The sequence below is a fragment of the Leuresthes tenuis genome, unplaced genomic scaffold, assembly GCF_036924035.1.
Source record: "Leuresthes tenuis unplaced genomic scaffold, fLeuTen1.0.hap1 SCAF_22, whole genome shotgun sequence".
Taxonomy (NCBI): Eukaryota; Metazoa; Chordata; class Actinopteri; order Atheriniformes; family Atherinopsidae; genus Leuresthes; species Leuresthes tenuis.
In genome coordinates, this window is record NW_027325376.1 from 10,900,501 (window position 1) to 10,919,594 (window position 19,094).

Genomic DNA, 19,094 nt, shown 5'->3' on the forward strand with positions numbered 1-19,094 from the left:
GCCTTCAGTATTCATCAAAAGTTTTAGAATGTTTTTACTTTTGTATTTCTGTTCTTTTAACAAGGACCAAAGAGTGACATTTTTAAAGTATAAATTCATTAACTCATTAAATTGCTTGCATTAGTGACAAAATTAACAAAAGTAGATTACTAAAAGTGCATGAAAAAACTTCCATTGGACTGCTTTTGATGCAACTTTAATATTTACCATTTTTGTCTTGTTACTGTATCCCAATGCAACAGCTTTGATTATTGAATGTGAAGTAAGAGTAAAAATAAATAAATAAAAAATAAATCAATGAATTAAGAGAAAATCACTCATCTACTCATTGTCTTGATTGATCCTTTTTAACATCACACCACAAACAGCGATGGGGGCTTCTCCGCTTCTTTGATCTGATTGTTGCTGCACTACCCTCCAGTCGGTCTAAATCTACAACGTGGGTTTAGATTATAAGTCTGAAATGTGCACATGTAAGAGTAAATAAGACTAGATTCTATTCAGATATACCCTTGAAAATGCTTGATAAAGTTCAGGAGGGAAATGATTAGCTGAAACTTTTAATTGATAATCGTTTTTTAAGTAGATTCATACTTAAGAAGCACAGAGCAACCCGAGCCATTTCCCCACTGATTACACTGATGACTGATAGCTTTCTTAATGACTATGAAGAAAATTAAAGATATTAGCAATGAATCTGACAATGAAGAGAACCAATGCGGGGTACAGGATGTTTATGGTGTGCATTTGAACATGTTTTGTTATGACACCAAGATAAACACTACTTCTAATTAGGACTCCAGCTATTTTTAAAGTTAAAATCATTCCTCATTCAAACTTGCACACATACACAGCAGCAGCATCGTTGAACATGTCATGAATACCTCAAGTGACGCATGCAAATGTGTTCCAATAAAAGACACAAACAAGAGAAAGATATCCGTTAGGGTGGGGAGATTGAAACGGAGACACAATAGATGACACATTGAGGTGAGTAGGCAACCGATTTGTGGGATGAATTATGAGATGACTGTTGAATCCTTTCCCCATTTTAAAATGTGAACAAATGGGGAAATGAAAGGTGGGACTTGTAGTTGCCCTAAGGCTAAAAATACAGCCGAAGTAAGGATTTCCATTTCTTTGGAGATACACAACAGTGGGAAGTAATGAAAGAAACAGGAATGAAATAAGGAGTCGAGTAAGGGTAGGTGGTGGAAAAATAGGAACACTGGGAAAGAGACGGATTTGACCTCATTAGCTGCTTATTTATTTATACATACTCACACATATATATATATATATAAAAAATAAAAAAATAAAAAAATGGAGACAAGGTAGAGCAAAAGGATGGGACAAAAGGATGAGGGAAATATCAAAGAAAAGACTGGTAGATGGGCACATCTGAGGAGACCATTACAAATAGAAAGGGCCATGTTGGCAAAGCAGAAAGGAGGCGATGGGAATTCATGATAGAAGAAAGAAAGTAAGACGTGGTTGGCTATGATTCAGTGATTGAATACATGGAAATGCCAATACCTGATGATAAATAAGCAGATAAATGGAGACGAGGCGTGATGACTGCTGGCGTGTTACAGTAATGCAATCTGAAACGGAGACATAATGAACTGTATTTTACACACATTCATTCCTTCTCTATAGTATGAGGAGAATCTAATCTGCCCCTAATCATTTTCCCTGCTGGGAACAACAAAGCCATACTTCCCCATCTTTATTTTACCAAAGTTATGCGATTTCAGGCTTCAGTAAATTGTCTTCATCATCCACTTATCGCACAGTGGGAGTAAAGACCATCCACCTGTGCTTCTTAGAATCAGCCTCACATCTCACAAAGCTAAACTGATCACAGAGCTTATCTGCAAAAGGGCTGGCGGATACATTGAATCCGACAAGTGGCTTCTGAAGAAAAATGGATTCAAATAAAAAATGTCAAGGTGCTCCTTTAATATTCTCACTCTCCGCTTGCTTCATACTGAAGCATGCAGACAATTTCTTCCAGTTATAAACTGACGGGCCACTGCTGCCCTCAACATCCTTCCCTCCTCATCATTAACATACTCTTTAATGTCATCCCTCACTCCCAGCACAACATCATTTCTACTTTTGTGCAGTCTGATTTGCAAAAACACATTACATTGCCTTATATGTTAAAACATCACATGTTTAAGCATTTTTCAAGCATTTTGAATACAAATTTAAGTGATGCACTTTCTGAGGCATCAGAAAAAGGGCAAATAATTTAACAAACAATTTAAAGGGCTAATATTGATATCGTTGCCCAGTCAACACCCGAAATAAACAATCTTACTGTAAAGACGACATATAATAAGTAGAAATGACTAATTCCTTTCATGTCTTGGACAAGCATTTGACCAGACTGAAGCAGAAAAACTATCCTACCTGGTCATGAGCATTGCTCAAAGCGGATTCATATTCAATGTTTTAACTCAAAAGTACCATTATGGACTGTTAAAAAAAAAAAAATCCCTAAAATATAGTTAATTCATAGAACTATATATCAAACTAGTTAAAGTCAATATTAAACCTGTAGCTATGAAAGCAAGTGTTTGGTCTATTTATTCCATTCTCCATTGCATGTAGTCTTTTTCTTTTCCTGGCATAGGTATTCAGACCATGATCTGACCTTAGAGGGATTATCAAAAAGGTTTAGTCCTAATTCCACTCAAAGCAACACACTTCACTTCTAAGTTAAGGTTCAACTTTTTGTGCCAGTCTGGCATTTTTAAATACAATTCATTGCTTAACAGCCTAAATGTTAGGTTAACAGTATATTCAGCTTTTCAACCAACTGAATTATTCATCCCTAAATTGGCAGCCATCTTCAATGCAATGAACGGTTCAAGATGACTCACTGACAATTTTCCTTTACTTGCTCTGAAAGCTCCATTGAAAAGGAGACAAGAGGGACAAGCTTGTGACAAATTTATATGTATTAAAAAAAATTCTTCTCAGCAGCAAATGAAGTCAAAGAGCTACAAGACATGCATGTATCCATGTCTGAGCCAGCCTGTGCAGTTTTTGCTCCTCATAGAAATTTCATTTCTATCCATTCCATCTCCTTCCCTCCTTTGCTAACCTTAACACCCAATATCCAATCACTCCCATCTGTCCTGCTGTCACTTCTCCAAGCCTTTCTTAGATAGAACATTATTTGATACTCTATCACTGTGCACAAGAAGGCTGATTTTGGTCCTTTACGGAGGAAATAGACTTTCCAACACAGTGCACAACTCCTGCCCTCTCCTGCTGACAGAGAGGCTCTTTGACAGAATTAAATGACAGCCTTTTCAACAGTGTTACAGCATGGGTTTTGAGTTCTAACTGATGCACTATAGCTTCACTCGTGATTTGTTTCTGTAAGACTTGTTTGAGCTCCAAAGAGGGTTCAGGAGTTAATACATCTTCATTTCTCAAAGCCATTTACACAACTTGCCTAGCGTGCTTCTCGTGTGCGAGACCATAAGAGGGACATCTTTTCCCTCCTGCCCTTCAGCTGTGTTGCTTCTTCGCCGACCTCCACTGATGACTTATTCATGTGTCCCTGAAATGTGGGAAGCTTTTTTTTGTGTTGTGTTAGTCTCATTCATATTGCATCATGATAGCGGGGGGGTTGCTGCTGTTAACCTATGTTTGCTGTGTGTCCTAGCCCAACAGCGCAGATAAATTAGTGTAGGAGGAAAGGAGAAAATGTGGGAGGCGTTTTGAGAGAAAACGAACAGAGACTATGAGAAATATCTAAATGGGTCGAAGGGGGAGAAGCAGTGCTTTAAGGGGAGAGATAAGGATGTGTGAAATATGTACAGTATTTTAAGACAAGTAGGAGGTGGAAGATGGAAGTTAAGCAATGCAGGGGGAGCTGAAGAGAGGAAAAATACCATGCAGAAACACGATAGAAAGTCCTTTAAGTGGAAAGGTTACAAAAGACTTCAAGACTACTCTTGGAATAATTTTCACAGTGTGAAGAAATACATGCTGACAGTGCCTCCCACATAATGGCAGTGCAGTTTAAATACCTATACCGGTACCCCCCAAGTTAGCCGTCAATCTCAAATCCATGCTGCTTATTTCAATATAACAACATAAAGCTCTCTTTAGAAACATGCATAATCTAAATGATTTATGTTAGTGTGGTCATTGAGCCACATAAACTGCTAATAAACTAAAACAAGTGCCTCTGGGAGAAGAATTAATTGACTCAAATTCAATTTGAATAAATCCATGTGTACAACAGCACCATTCATTTTCACCTTGATCAGAACCAGGAGACAGATGATGTGTTTAATTGGAAAGCCAACGGTGCAAGGCGAATTCAATCACATCCAAGGAGTCAAAAATGTCTGAGTGAAGTCATCAGGCCTTTTATTCATAGCATCCGGACAAGTCAGATGAAGATTGTCAGTTTGTGATGGTGGTGGGGGGGTGTTCAAGGAAGGGCTTTGTTGAGACATTTGACTCAACTGATCTCCCAGGACAAAGACCAACATGATCATGGCACTCCCATCGATTAAGGCTCTAAGACAGAGAGGCCAGGCAGAGGCCTCTTCTCAATGAAAGACTCATTAAGTTGAAACAAGCTCAAATTAACGAAAAAAACTATCAGATTATAAAAAAACAGATTCTCTGGTGTGATTAAATAAATTCTAAGCATCTTGACAGTGAGAATCAAGGCTGTGCTCATCACCTGCCCAATGTGAAGTAAAGTGGTGGAGAACGGGAGGAGAGATGAAAATACCAGCACAACTTCAAAGAAAATACTGAAATCTTTTATGACAAACTACACTGGAAATAGTTATTTAGTCCTATTACATATCTTTGACAAAAGATTAAAAAAAAAAAAAAAAAGATGTACCATGGTGGCTGCATCATGATGCAAGGATGTGGCAAGACAAGAGAAACTAGTTAGAAACGGTAAAATAAATACTATAATGAGCACAGATATAATCATTCATGAAAACATGGTTGAGGTTAGGCCAATAGTTCACCTTCAAATAGCACAATGACCCAAGCTTCACAGCCAAGACAATGCTGGAGAGGCTTTAGGACAACCATGAATGTCAATCTCCCAATCAGGCATTTCTGCAAGACCTAAAACAAATAATAAATTTAACTTCCAATCCAACTAGAGGAGCCGAGTAAGATTGGCAGTAAATCCCCAAATCCAGTCATGCAAAACTTGTAACATCATACCTCAAGACTCTAAAGTTAATCACTGCCAAAAATGCTTGAAATGACAATTGAGGAAACGGTCTGAATACTTCTCTTTTCAATAAGTGATTATGTGGATTATACATAGATACATGTGGGAAAATCTGAGGTTATAAGGCTACAATGGAGAGAAATGTGGAAAAGGTGAAGGAGGAAAGCTTTCTGAATGCACCGTAGATGCGTGCAGACAAAATATGTGGCTACGGATGAACGCACATCATAATAACCTTTGAGTCGCATTTGTGAAAACTGACAAAGAGTCATCGGTCCTCTCACACTGAGGCTAAATGGCACTCCAAACGCGTTAGAGAAAGAATTTATGAAAACTATTATTACCTTCACATCTAAAAAACATTCAGAAATTAAACATGAGTAAACCTACAATTCTAGAAAAAAATTTACACAAGTAGATTCCACTAATTTATCACCAAAAGCCTCGTTTGGTTTTTTTTAAACATTTTGTCAAATCCATGCACGTGCTCCAACTAGAATAAATAGTATAAAATAGGTTCATGGCACAAAATTCAAACATAACTGGGTCACTCAGGTTCACACCACTCTGTTTTTGACTTATGGCTGCAGCTGAAAGCAGCAACATATTCAGTTAGCTGGTTGTGCTCCCTGCGAGTACATTTTTGCTGATATACTCCGCGCCTCATTTCATGAAGCCCAATTAAACGATTTTCTTTCATATCTGCAGTGAATTCAATTACTGCTTATGAAGTTATACGTTTTTAATTGTTTCTGGTCCATTGTTTTTATTTGTTGGTGTTGAAGACTACAAGCATATAAGAAAAAAAAGCAGCCAAGCTAATGAAAGTTATGCAAGGCCATTTCTTTTTTCAGAACAAAGTGAACCTTTGTCAAATGGAAAAAGATTTTCCATGTTGCTCTGCGCATATGGTTTAAACCATAACATTAAACCATCACCCCCCTCCAATTCTTGTTAACTCACAATAGTGCTCAAAACAATTTATATACATATAATTTCAACTGCCAGGTCTATCCTGTGGGATTGCACCATTATCGGCACTATATACAACCACAGTGAAGCAAAATCCTGATATGGCATTAAAAGACAGAGCCTACCTCAATTCTTCCAGTGTCTGGCTGGAAGCCTCTGGCTGGGTCTTCAGTGGTCACTCTGCACTGGATCGCACAGCCGTTCACTCTGATCTTGTCTTGTTTGAGGCCGAGTTCTGGAAGGCTGCGGCCCTCACACACACGCAGCTGGGCATGCACCAGGTCCACACTGTTGTAGAGAGAGAGGTGATGAAGTTAAAAAGAAATAATCGCACCGTGAGCGCAGCATGAAAAGTCTGCCATTTCTTTTTCCATTAAAATTTCTTTGCCCATGCACAACAACGTTTAAAAGACTAGAAAGCCCTTCTGTTCAACAAAGACTTCTGGGGTGCTTTGGCCTACAATCAGGACTGAGAGGGCGGCGGCTGAAAAGGCTGTGATATTTGCAGACCTTTGGCTGCACAGGGACGTGAAAAAAAAAAGTTTTTTGTTGTTGTTTTTTTTTAAAATAGACTTTTTTTTAAATAAATTTGCTAAAATTAACTTCTTGGAAAGCAAACATACAACTAATTTTACATAATCCAATTAAATCCCCAATTCTCATATCAACCAAGACCACAGATGTGTAGAACAATGGCTCGACTGGTGTAAAAGTTTTGCACGGTGCAAGAATTACCATTTTGTTTCATCTAAATCTGCTTGACCAAAAACTCTGCTTCATTGACTAATTTCATTATGTACGTTTACAACCATCAGATCTGTAGAGTATGAATACAACCTAACCTGTGAAAATCAGTTAGAATACTTTTTTTTTTCCCCATAACTTGTAGAAATTCAATCACAAAATTTGTTGAGCAGACAGTAATCTCCAACACACTGTCACAGCTATGGGCATGCATGAAGGCAAACAGGAGTTCAGATTTGTAATTAATTATTGGCCATTGTAAGTGGAAATTTAAATGTATGCTGCGTGAGCCCCCCCCCTTCCACTTCCCTTAGCTGTACCCCCTTATCAATGTTGCTTCATCTGTATGCATTTATGCAAATGTAAAGCTCACAAGAGACTTGACAGGTTGATCCTAATGACCATGCACGGTCTAATGCATATCTTAAGTCTATAAAAGTACAGACAATTGGTAGGATGAAAATATTTCTTGAATTTGCTGGATCAAGGCAACCCACAAGCTTTAAACAGACAAATGGAAAAGTCTTCCATCCCTGTGAATGTCAAACATGTGTTTTGGGTTCAGTTTTAGAACTTCATAAATATTCAGTCTCCTCAAAACCTTCCCATCAATCAGTAGACATGGGCTCCAAAAAGAGATTAAATTAACCACTGTGCACAAAGAAGGAGAGGGACTAGAAGAAGATTGCAAAGCGCGGAGGTTAAGCTAGGAAGAACTTTCTGAGAGAACACAGAGGTACGAACAATCAATCGCCCAGATTCTGTAGAGGTGGTTTAATGTTCTGTTCAGCAATGCTTGCACAAATAACATCTTCATGGAAAAGTTGGCATTAACTGCAGTTCATCGCAAATACCCAATACTAGTCCTATGAACTGATGAAAGGTAAATGAGAATATCAAAAATACAAGAAGGCAAGCAGGGAAGAGTAGGGATAAATTAGCTGAAGAATGTATATGTCCAATACATTTATTAGACCAAAAGTAGCCCATTTAAAGTGGCACCAAACCCCCGGTGTTCTGGGAGCTACAAGGAATTTGTAACTGGTCCAGCAACTTTCACCACATCACATAATTATGGGCTTATCATATGAAGGGTTGGCACCACACACCACATCCTACAGGCCTTGTTTGACAATTTTTGAGAAAATAATGCTAGTTCATTATCTTTGATTGGACCACAGACATCAGCCCTATACTGCGAGAATGAGCCACCAGCCGTTATAAAGCGTGGTAATTGGATAAATTAATATAGCAAATATCTAAATATCAATTTCTCTTTGTCCGCGAGTTGTTGCCATCAGTTTCAGAGCTCCCATGTGAAAAATTGGGGTCACTTGGTAAACATCTGCCTCGCTTGCACCCCTTGCAGCCCAGAGCACAAAAAAAGATTGTGAGAGCATTCGGGTGTTGCTCCCATCTGTGCTGTTCAGAGACTGAGCCACTAAATCACTATTGCAGTGTTACTTGGTGCGGGACTGAGTGGCAATAAACTCAGTTTTCAATTAACCAGGACATTCTGGAAGCAAACACAAAAGACTAATGCAAAAAAATAAAAATTGAATATGAAGATGGCTTCTACAGCGTGATACAGGATAACATGATGATCCTAAGGAGACTTCACAGTGCACAATGGGCTCTCTCAAAAGGTGAAAACAGGATTTTGCCATGGCCTGAAAAATCCCCCGACTTAGAAAGAGAAAATTGTGAAAAGACTTTTATAGAGCAGTGCATGGAAGATGGACCACAAGGCAGACGAAAGGGCTGAACAAGAAGCACAGGAAGGCTAGATAGAAAATGTGTTTAAAAGCTCTCATACTTGCCAAATAGGTTATTAAATAGTGACAGGAATTCTGTTCAAGCTTTCTTGGACAAAAAAGTAATCTGTTTAGAACGCCAAAGAAATCTTACATCTTTGTGTTTTCACAGTTCAAAATAAAAATAAAAATGACCCAGGGTGTCTACACTAATACTTTAGTGTTTCATTTACTCATACACTTTCACAACTACTGAAACTCATGTGTTCAAAGCATTTGGGAAGTAATGAACATCTCAACCCACTCACTACAAGTAAAACATATTTTTGCATATTCATGAAAAGTGATGCACAAGAAAAAGAAAAAAAGCCTTTTAAAGAAAAATATTCAAATTCACAAAAACATCCTTTTATGAGGTGAACAATTATGCAAATAGACATTTCAAATAGAAAACAAGAAAACCAAAACCATTTGAGTAGAGTGTAACATTAACATCCATGCATAAAACTTTTACATAGGAATCAAGTCTGGCCTAGTTTTTATTTCCCCGGATCTCTATTTTTAAACTCTTGCATAATTCTATTTTGAGAACATACAACACAGAGTGAACAAAATCTTTAGAGAGTGTATGAAAATTCATTCTATACCAATGTCACTCCTACAAATTAAAAGGGCCTACAGCAACATCTGCCCCTCAGTACAGCCAGTCGCAGAATTAGCGCCTCTAATCGTCGACAAGTTCCACAATGCAGCTAAATTACACAAGAAGAGAATGCGGGCCATTTGCCTTTGGTCAAAAAAGATAAATTAACCTACAGTACTGCACACATTGACATGTTCATGTGGAATATGATGATGGTAAACACTGCAGCGAAAGTCAATGTTTTGGAATGTGGAGGATTACCCACAGACCTTGATTGGGACCTGAAACATCTATACAGAGAGAGATGGGCCCCCATCAGTAGAGATAAGAGTTGGCAGCCGAGACTTATAGGAAAAATGTAGTTAGCTGCACAGTTGGATCAGATACATCTTCTACAATCTCAGCAAAGATCATCCTTCCATGGTTGGTTTTTTTTAATACAAGGACACAAAACAAGTGCTGCACTGTAGTATTGGCCAAAACACAGAGGTTTGATAATGTTAAATGAAAATATCTATAGTATCCAAGTAAAATTAATTGATATGCATTCATGTGCACGATATCCGTTTTTTTTTTTTTTTATTAAAAATATGGGCGTCTCATAAAAACTGAAAGACGAGCTAAGCTTTGACTTGACCATTTAATTGGACCATTGCTCTTGCGCCAGAATATGTGCACAGGAGGGGAATCAAGCTGTGGACTCTCAGAACATTTGGCTGCCTATTTATCCGTGGGAAATCGTACATGTAAGCATATCTGAATTCACAGCACAGATCTCTTAATTACCCGAATGGTGGTTTCATCAGATGGTGCTGATGTTATATAAAAGAATTAAAAAAAAAGAAAAAAAAGAAAGACAGGATTTTATTAAAGCAGAGCAACAGTCTGGAAATGCTTCGAGTAAGTTGGCACCTCATTTGAATGGTATGATTTTCAGACGTTTCCTGATGCATTTAGTCGTCTGACAAACGAAAGAAATATATGCCAGTGAGAGAAGCTTTACAGGTATAATAGCTGCATTATTGAACACTTTCACTTTCCTGGTTTCAAAAAAAGATGAGACTTTGGCGCATGTACAGAGCACGAAGGCCCAACTGAACCTAGATGATTTTGCAAGAGTGATTCAATCCCCAAACAAAGTATGAGGGCCTTAGTTGACATGAATTTTAAAAGTCTGGTTTTGGTGAAACTAACAAAGCAGAGGAATGCCTTTCCAGTTGCACCTCTACTTGTATGCCCTCTCCTGTGAGACTGTTATTTTAAAACTGGACCATCAAAAAGCTACAGTAGTGAAGCCCAGCTTTTTTTCCATTTAAGGCAGTTGGCAAAGGTGAAACCCATCCTTTCGAGACAGCACTTTGAGTCAGTAATCCATGGCTTCATTACGTCTCGGCTGGATTACTGCAATGCATTTTATTTTGGAGTAAGCCAGTCTTCTGGTCTCATGTCTCCAGCTGGTTCAAAACACAGCTGCACATCTTTTAACTGGAGCACGTCAGAAAGATCACATTACACCCATTGTGGGTTCACTTCACTGGCAGCCTTTTTATTTGCATTTAAATCTTTAAATGGTCTCGCCTTCATCTCTTTGAGTCATTTCACCCTACACTCCTACTCAGTCTCCCAAGTCAGCAGCTCCTTGCTGTATCAAAAAGCAGAAGCTCAGAGTATTGTCCATTGCTGCTCCTAAAATGTGGGACACTGCCTTTTTTAGACCAGCTCCTTTCATTGTCCTTATTTAAAATTCATCTTGAAACCTACTTTTATTCATTAGCTTTTGACCCAATATGAGACATATTTCTGTTTCAGTTGAATTTTGTTTTTATTTTATTGTTCTTATTCCTGAAATATAGCACTTTGTTTCAACTATGGTTGTGTGAAAGTGTTTTATAAATAAAGATGGTATGGTATGATTTGTGGCATTTTGCCCAGTATCGTGTAACCACATTAATTGACAGGACAGTATCACAACAGTCTACATGATGAGATTAACTCAATTATAGCTATAGTTGGGTTATGCTCCTTATCTAAGGGTAATTATCCTTGGATATATGGCGGTGAATGAATCGAATCACTGGCACAAAGCAAGTCATACCCCAGTACGATAGGTGGTGCTGTACCCATTTTAACGCTAATAGAGCTACTTCCGGTAGACATCTTCGCCACCACCAACAACAACAAAACTAAGGCATTCGAGAAAGATGACGAACAAAGAGCAAGATGAAGCTACGTCCCTCTACATTTAGTTTGTTATGAGCATGGTTATGGCACAAACGCGATGAATAACAGCGCATTCTCCATCGCTTTGTTTATTTCTTTCCGACGGCGCCAACAACAGTAATATCGTCTCCTTCGACTTCCAGGTGACGATCCCGGGAAAAAATCTCGAGCATGCACAGAACGCTCAATCCGATCCACTGCCGTCTACATGCATGTTCAGTGTACATTTGGATCGAGTTATCTCGGGTCTTAATCCGACCACAAGTAACCTGATCCGATTAGTTTTTTGTCAGATTAAGGCGTCTACATGAACTGAATAACTCAATCTTATTGTAATTTAGCCATCAATCCGAAGGGCACTCATGTAACTAAGTAACTTTAGCACTGTTTTTCACCCAGTTACATACAGAGATCAAAGTAAAAGATTCTAATTAGAAAATATAAAAAAATTTAATTACTATTTTTAAAGAAAAAAAATTCTTGTATTTCCTCTTAAACTGCTTTTTGGGGAAAAAAAAAAACCATGAATGTATATGATAAGCTGGCACATCGTGTTCATCTGTCTGTATCCTGTCATGTTCCAAGTACCCATCATGCATTGTACACACAGCAGAGTACATATTCATCCATAAATTTTATTTGGCCTAAGGCCAAATAACTAAAATGCACTCAACTGCTATACCACCTACCCCAAGGTTGGCAGTTTCTATTAGTTCCTGGAAATTTGATTAAGAAATTAATTAAAGAATGTTCTGCATGTAAGCACAATATAAACTGATATTACAAGGGTCTTAGAGCTAGATTTTGTCCCTGGGCCCCTGTTAAGTGCAATGCCACAAGATCACATTAGGTAATAACGCTGGCCTGCCTGATGGCCTGTGTCATTATCGCTGACAACTTTATTTAGATCCAGTCGTGTGGTTATTCCAAAAATGAGCAATAAAACACTTCACTGACCAAATGCAACAGAGACCAAAAACTGCGCCTTTTCTGTGACACAAAGAGCCTGAAGAAGTCTTAGTAATGCACCTTTTAGTTTGTTTAAAAAACGGTTTTCTGGCAGAGGAATCATTAGCCAAAAATGTGGTTAGGAACATGTTTGATAAAACTGTTCTGTATCAGTCTTTCCCTTCCTTCTGAAAGGCGCATCATTTAGGCATCTTTACATTTATGGCACATAGTTTTTTTTTTTTTTTTTTTTTTTTTTTTTTTTTAAAATGGCATCTGTGGGAAGCAAGCCAAATCCATACAGAGACAGTCCACAGGGCGCAATGGATCTATTGCCAATGCCCCAGTATCCGACACTCCTCAGATGTTCTTTGTCAATGTTCTGACCAGTCAGAGGTATTCTCCCAGCATGAGGATGACTCACTCAATATTAGGCAGGTGGTCATAATGTTATTGTACAACAATCTTGCTGCAGGCTACTGAACAGCCTTAATACATCTTACACTTTGCTTTCTGATGAACTCAATATGCTAAGGTAGACTGAAGATGTACATATCAAAGTAATTTACTGCTTTCCCATGACCATAAGATAGATTTTATAGAAGCAAAAACAAAAAATAAGCAGTGGAAATCCTTGTCAGATTTACATTTATATGAATAAAAATTGTATCCGACACTGCAGTCAAAACCGTGTAAACCATTAAACTGGGCACCTCTCTGCAGCTCATCTTAATTTGACAAATGTGAAATTGTTTCATTTTCTTGTTGCAACTTGAAAACAAACATTTAAATGCCATTTTTAAGTAAACCTATTCTTAAGGAAAAATCCATTATAAAGCTCTAATTTAGTGAACAAAAAGAATGTGCTCATGATCTTGGTAAAAATCTAAACTAAATTTGAACCAACTAGGACTCCCCCCAGAAGCTTCAAAGATTAAGTAAATTCTTTCATCTAAAGTCCAGGTCAGGGTCATGCATACACTGTTAATTCACCAGTGCAAATGCAGCATTCAAACTAAGGCGAGACTCGACAGTCCACCAAACCCAACCTGATGGTGGATTGCTGCGGCATCAACATTAATTGGGTCAACTTTACCATATGATTATCCAGATGTCAGCTGGTGTAGAAAATTACCATCCAAGACAATGAAGCCTGCTCTTACTCCAAGAAATCCTGTGCTGTGAATCTAGATGAGGCTAGTCTGTATCAATTCATTATGTAGCATAAAACCTGATGTACAAAAAATTATGGTTGATTTAAGCTGATTTGGTTTCATGCCCTGTGGACGTTTTAGAGAGATATGCCAGTCATATTGGATCTACAGATGCTGTTCCTCTTCAACATAATCATTACAAGGCATTTTTTTCAGCATTGAGATCTAATGTCATTCAACTATGAAAACAATGCAACAGCTTGTGACTTTACATGTATGGCAGAGGAATCCAGAATGTCAGAAATGGGAACTATGCTGTCAAAGATCTTTTCTAATAAGTTATTTGTTTTTCTCTAAATTTAACCTCCATCTCTTGCTCCAATGTATCAGGCACTGAAAAATAAAGCTTTGTTTTGTGTTAGTGTGTGATGTGAATGCCTAATCTAATGGCTTCCTCTACTTTTGCTACGCTTTGACATGTGATGGCAAATCATGCAAACCTGATGACAACATCAGCAGTAGTTAACCAATGTCTGCAACTCACCAGCAGACAACCCAGTTCTCCACCGGTTCTTACACCAAAAATTAATTTGTCACCGATGGCAGTTCTTCCTTATTATCCGCACGCTTTCTTTGTCTCTTTGACACCTACAAGGCTCATAATTACAACACCGTGGTCTCATGTGTGTGGGCGTTTCCATTTATAATCTCTTTAGAGTCAAAACCCCTGGACTGATCCATATTGTTGTTAAACTTTCCTTAGTTTGGCTGCTCTCCTTCATGCCATGTTAGTGCAATGCTCTATTTCTTTTTCTTTCTTAAAATGTACAGAACCTTTAATAGATTTTTTTTAACTTTATCTGAATGGATTAAGAATTTTACTTTTTTTTTTTTTTTTTTTTTAAAAAGCACTTTAATCCTGTATGCGGCTTAACAGCTGAATGACAAATATGGGACAATTTAGGATGATCAAAAAATGTATTGCTTCTGTACAAAAAAGACCTTGTATTTCAAGGGAAAGACTTACATCCTTTAAAACAGATGGTCATTATAGAATTACTGCAGGTCATCTCCAGAGTCAAGAGTGCAATGAAGGTTTCATTAAAAAGTAATTTGATTAAAATGAGCAATCCTATTTGCCCTGAGTTATGATCAGGTTAGGTAGCAAGGGCTGAGATCAGAGAGCAGAATGAATAATGTAGTGACCTGTGACACAGGGGCGATTTCCTCCAACACGTGCACACTTCTGGGTTTCAATCTTTATTCATTGGAATGGATCTAAGAGAGTATTCATCTCATTGCTTTCAAGCATGCATACCTAAACATGCATGACTTGCTCTCACTGGACACATCTCTACATTATTACTGTACATGGGAAGAACATTTCTCACAGCCCTCAAGCCCAGCATGCACATACATTCACATGTAGCAAGTGCACAAAACTTTGCCTTCAGTGTGTCGTGTGCACATGCACCGAGACCATGACAGCAGAGTACTAATTGCATATCATTTTCAGTCATTTCACTCAGAGCTTGTTAGCAAGGGAGAAGAGGGTGGCTGTGCGCCCAGAACTAAAAGTGGGAGGCAAAGAGAGAAAGAAACAGAAAAAGCATATGAAGGAGCAAAACAACTAAGGTCTGTCCATAAGAGATGAGAAAAAAAGGAGAACAATGGAAGGAGATATGCCAAGCAGGCAAGGGGGGAGATAATATTTCAGTCTACTCTTAAGCAAAAGGGTGAAAGAAATTGAGATATGAAGGCCAGATTACAGCTTTATCCCCCTATTCAAAGCAAAAAAGCAAAGAAATCAAGAGAAGGCACTGAGTGGGAGTGTGCTAAAGGATAAAAACCTGGATGCTAACACTAAAAGAATGAGTGGGAAAAGTGGGAGTGTGGAAAAGAGTGGATTTGGCGTTGCTTAAAAAGACAAAGAGAGGAGGAAAAGAGGAGGTAGAGGAACGTGAGGGTATAATGCAAAGGGAGAGGACGGAAGGAAGGCTGTTGGATCAGTGTGGGAAGATGGGACGGGGGGGATACGGCGGGTAAACGAGTAGGAGAAGAGAGTGAACATCCATGTCGAATTGAGAGAGGGGCGAGTGCATTAGGAAAAAGGAATGACTTCGGGTAATGGAGGAATATGTTGAAACGAAATGAGAAGTCATGCACATTAAGAAGTTGTAGTGAGGAACAAACTGCTCTTATTGCAAAGTTTAAGGAATAAATAGTTGAATTGTTAAATTAAATATGTTTCTTTTGCTGAGAGATTAGAAATCTGACATCACTCATCTCTGTGGTGCAGGTTGTGTGTGTGTCGGGGGGGGGGGGTCAGGAAGGTGGGTGGATTGAGGGGGTAAGTGAGAAAAAAACAGACGGCGCAGCATGAAAAAAGGAAATTGTCAATCTGGCGATGATACAAACGACAGATTATGGAAGAATAGAACCTCCTTATTTATGTTCCATTTTCCTTTGAGTCTCTCATTTCTTATTGTCCTCTCCTGCTTTCATCCTCCGTCATCTTTAGACATCTCTTAAACCTGCCTTCTAAGCATGGCCGTGAAATGCAAAACATTTACAGTTTTTGAAGTGAACATTCGATTTGTATAACTTCATTAGAGCACTGAGTGTTGGCCCACGCTGCATCAGGGTAAGTTTGTTTTTCTCAGCATTTGCGTTTGCTCATGTTTGCGCGAGCCACGTTTCCAGCAAATACATTTTTCAAGATGGCTCCAGGGCGAGCAGTAAAAGGAAAGCAGAAATGCATTTCTCATTTCGATAAAACTAATGTAGACTCTTTTCTACTAAATTTGCGTACGCATACTGCACATTCACACTCATAAACTCATGTCTAAATAAATTACTATAAAAATAGTCCAATGAGTGGGGCCTGCAGGAATGGTGATGCACAAAAAGAACAGAGGAAGCAGTAGCAATGGATGACAAGGGAATAAGCAAAGGGATAAACAAACGGGCAACAGAAGAAATCAAGAGGAAAGAAATAATAGAAACCTAAAAAAGGAGCTCACAGAGAGGGAAATTTCTAAAGAGGAATAAAGGAAAGATCCACAGAGGATGGATAGAAAGGACCAAAAAAAAAGCGCATAGAATCCATTGTGAATTTCATTTCACCGTTTTTGATAGCAAATTGAAGAACAAAAAAAAAAACAAAGCAAGAAATGGATCACCAGAAAAGAGAGATCAGTTAGGAACTAAATGTTGATCTTTGCCATATGAAAATGGCAGTTTGACATCAAATTAACAGAAAGCACAAAAAAAAAAAAATCCAAACAGGACATGACTGCACATGGAAGGAGAGGGGGGGGGGACAACAGTTTATCAATGTGGAAGGCAAAGAGAAACATCTAAATGATGGGGAAGGATGAAAAGGAGAGCGTGTGAATTAAAAAAAGACGATTGTAAATTATCTAAACTAAAACTCCAGCTAAATCAAAAATGTGTAAATAATTGTTTTGTATACAAAGTAAAAAATAAATGAAATAGAGAAAAGAAGAACAGTTGGATAGAAGAAGCAGGATAGGGGAGGAGGATGTTAGGGGGTGGAAAACAGACTGTCAAACATTACCCCGGGCAGACATCCACACAAAAACAGGATCCTGTATGATTAGATTTCCTCTCCTTTTCAGCTCACTTTCTCCTCTATTTTCTCAGGCCTCACTATCAGCCTATTAATTAATTCTCACTTTCCTTGTTATGAAGCAGATGGAAGAGTGAGGAGAGGAATGCAAAATAACTCCAGCATCGAGAAGGCAGAGAGAAACTAGATGAGAAAGGCCAACGGCAAAAAGAGAGTGCATGCAGATAAAGACGGGGGAAGATGGACAGAAGAGGCAAAAAAATAAATAAACGCCGAATGACAGAGGGAGAAAAAAAAAAAAAAAAAGTATTTCTGGACATTTAATCTTGGTTTCTGCATGCAGCCAACTGAGATAACTGTCCAGAATATCACACCAAAATAGAAAACCTAACTAGAAACTTTAACATTAGATGAACTGATGCATGATCTTCCATTTTTGGGTGAATTCCATTTGTACAAATATTTCTCTCAAAAATAACTGCAGTGATTTATTCAGATTTTTGTATAACTTCTAGCAAGATGATTCATCAACAAAGCGCAGTTTGAGAGATAAAAAATAAAAAATAAAATAAAAATCTCTTTCTTCTTAAGTGTTGGGAATCAGTAGGTCAGACTGGACATCAAAGACCACTGAAGCATGACGGCATGTGAGAAGTAGATTTAAGTCCAATACTGATATTCATGCACAAGTGACTTCTAGTTCAACTTGACTTTGCATCTCACCATGTTTCAAGGCTGTATTGGGATCAGGCATTTGAGAGCACCACCACAGGGTTCAGATTGATGTGTAAAACTGATAGGCTGAAGTGCCTTTGCAGACCCAGTCAACTTAGATATTGGCCTGATGTCTGCAGCTTCAAACTTGCAGCTTCTTCACTCAAAACTCAACCTGAATGAAAACAGTCAGAAATCCTTATAATAATTTTACTATATAACCCTTAAATTTGGAAATCTGAATGTACACTTAAGCACATTCATAAAAAGCTTTTGTTCAGTGTGGTGGTGTGCAGTGAAAGTTCAGACCTGACTCAAGTTTAAGGTCAATGTTTACATGTGTAAAGGAAAATTATGCAGATTCTCATTTGATTTGTTACCACTGTGAACATATTCTTAATGACTTAAGTTTTAATCGCTCATTGCATGCCACTATGTCCATTTAAACTTATTTTATGATAGTCTATACCAAATCTGCGTTTTAAGTTTCCATGGTTCTCAATCAGAATCCATGACATGATAAAAAAAAAACGTTTATAAAGACCAACACAGTTATGTCCAAATGTCCTAACCTGAATCTTTAAAACAAAACGAGTCTATGAAACACAGCACTGATTGAAATAACAGGCTACTCCAGTCAAATTCTGCTTCGAGTTAGGCATCAAACAAAGCAGTGAGGCTAAATAATACATTTAAGTCCTAGAGGCACCAATGAAAGCTGAAACTATTCATTCTCCATCATGAGTTAATACGGCATGCTTACAGCTCATGTGTATTCCAGATATTTTATTTTAGTGCAAAAAGGAAGCAACATGGACTTTTTATTCTCATGACCTTCAAGAGCATAGTAAGGTGTGGATGAACATAGTTGAATGATGCCCTAAAGAGAAAAACTTCTAACCCTCAAAGCAGTTCATGAGTCCTTCCCCTCTGGGAAAACCAGATCAATGTTGACTCTGGCTTTAAACTGAAAAACACGAAGGAAAACCTGGAAGTTTGACCACTATGAATTGCATGCCACAGACACATTTCTGCATTACACACAAGCAGGAAAGCAACAACAACACTGGAGTAATGTCATTCCCTGATAAGGATAGCATCAATGCTATATTTTCAA

The 19,094-nt window shown here is 38.1% G+C and overlaps 1 protein-coding gene across 2 annotated transcripts in view; it reads right to left on the reverse strand.

Moving 5' to 3' along the window:
• The window catches only part of LOC140282208 (pyruvate carboxylase, mitochondrial-like), a 254,267-nt gene that overhangs the window by 162,537 nt on the left and 72,636 nt on the right, over nt 1–19,094 (reverse strand). For both annotated transcript variants that reach the window (XM_072376794.1, XM_072376795.1), the window contains exon 11: nt 6,334–6,496. In XM_072376794.1, coding sequence (XP_072232895.1) covers nt 6,334–6,496 — 163 coding nt within the window. The remainder of the gene's footprint in view (nt 1–6,333; nt 6,497–19,094) is intronic.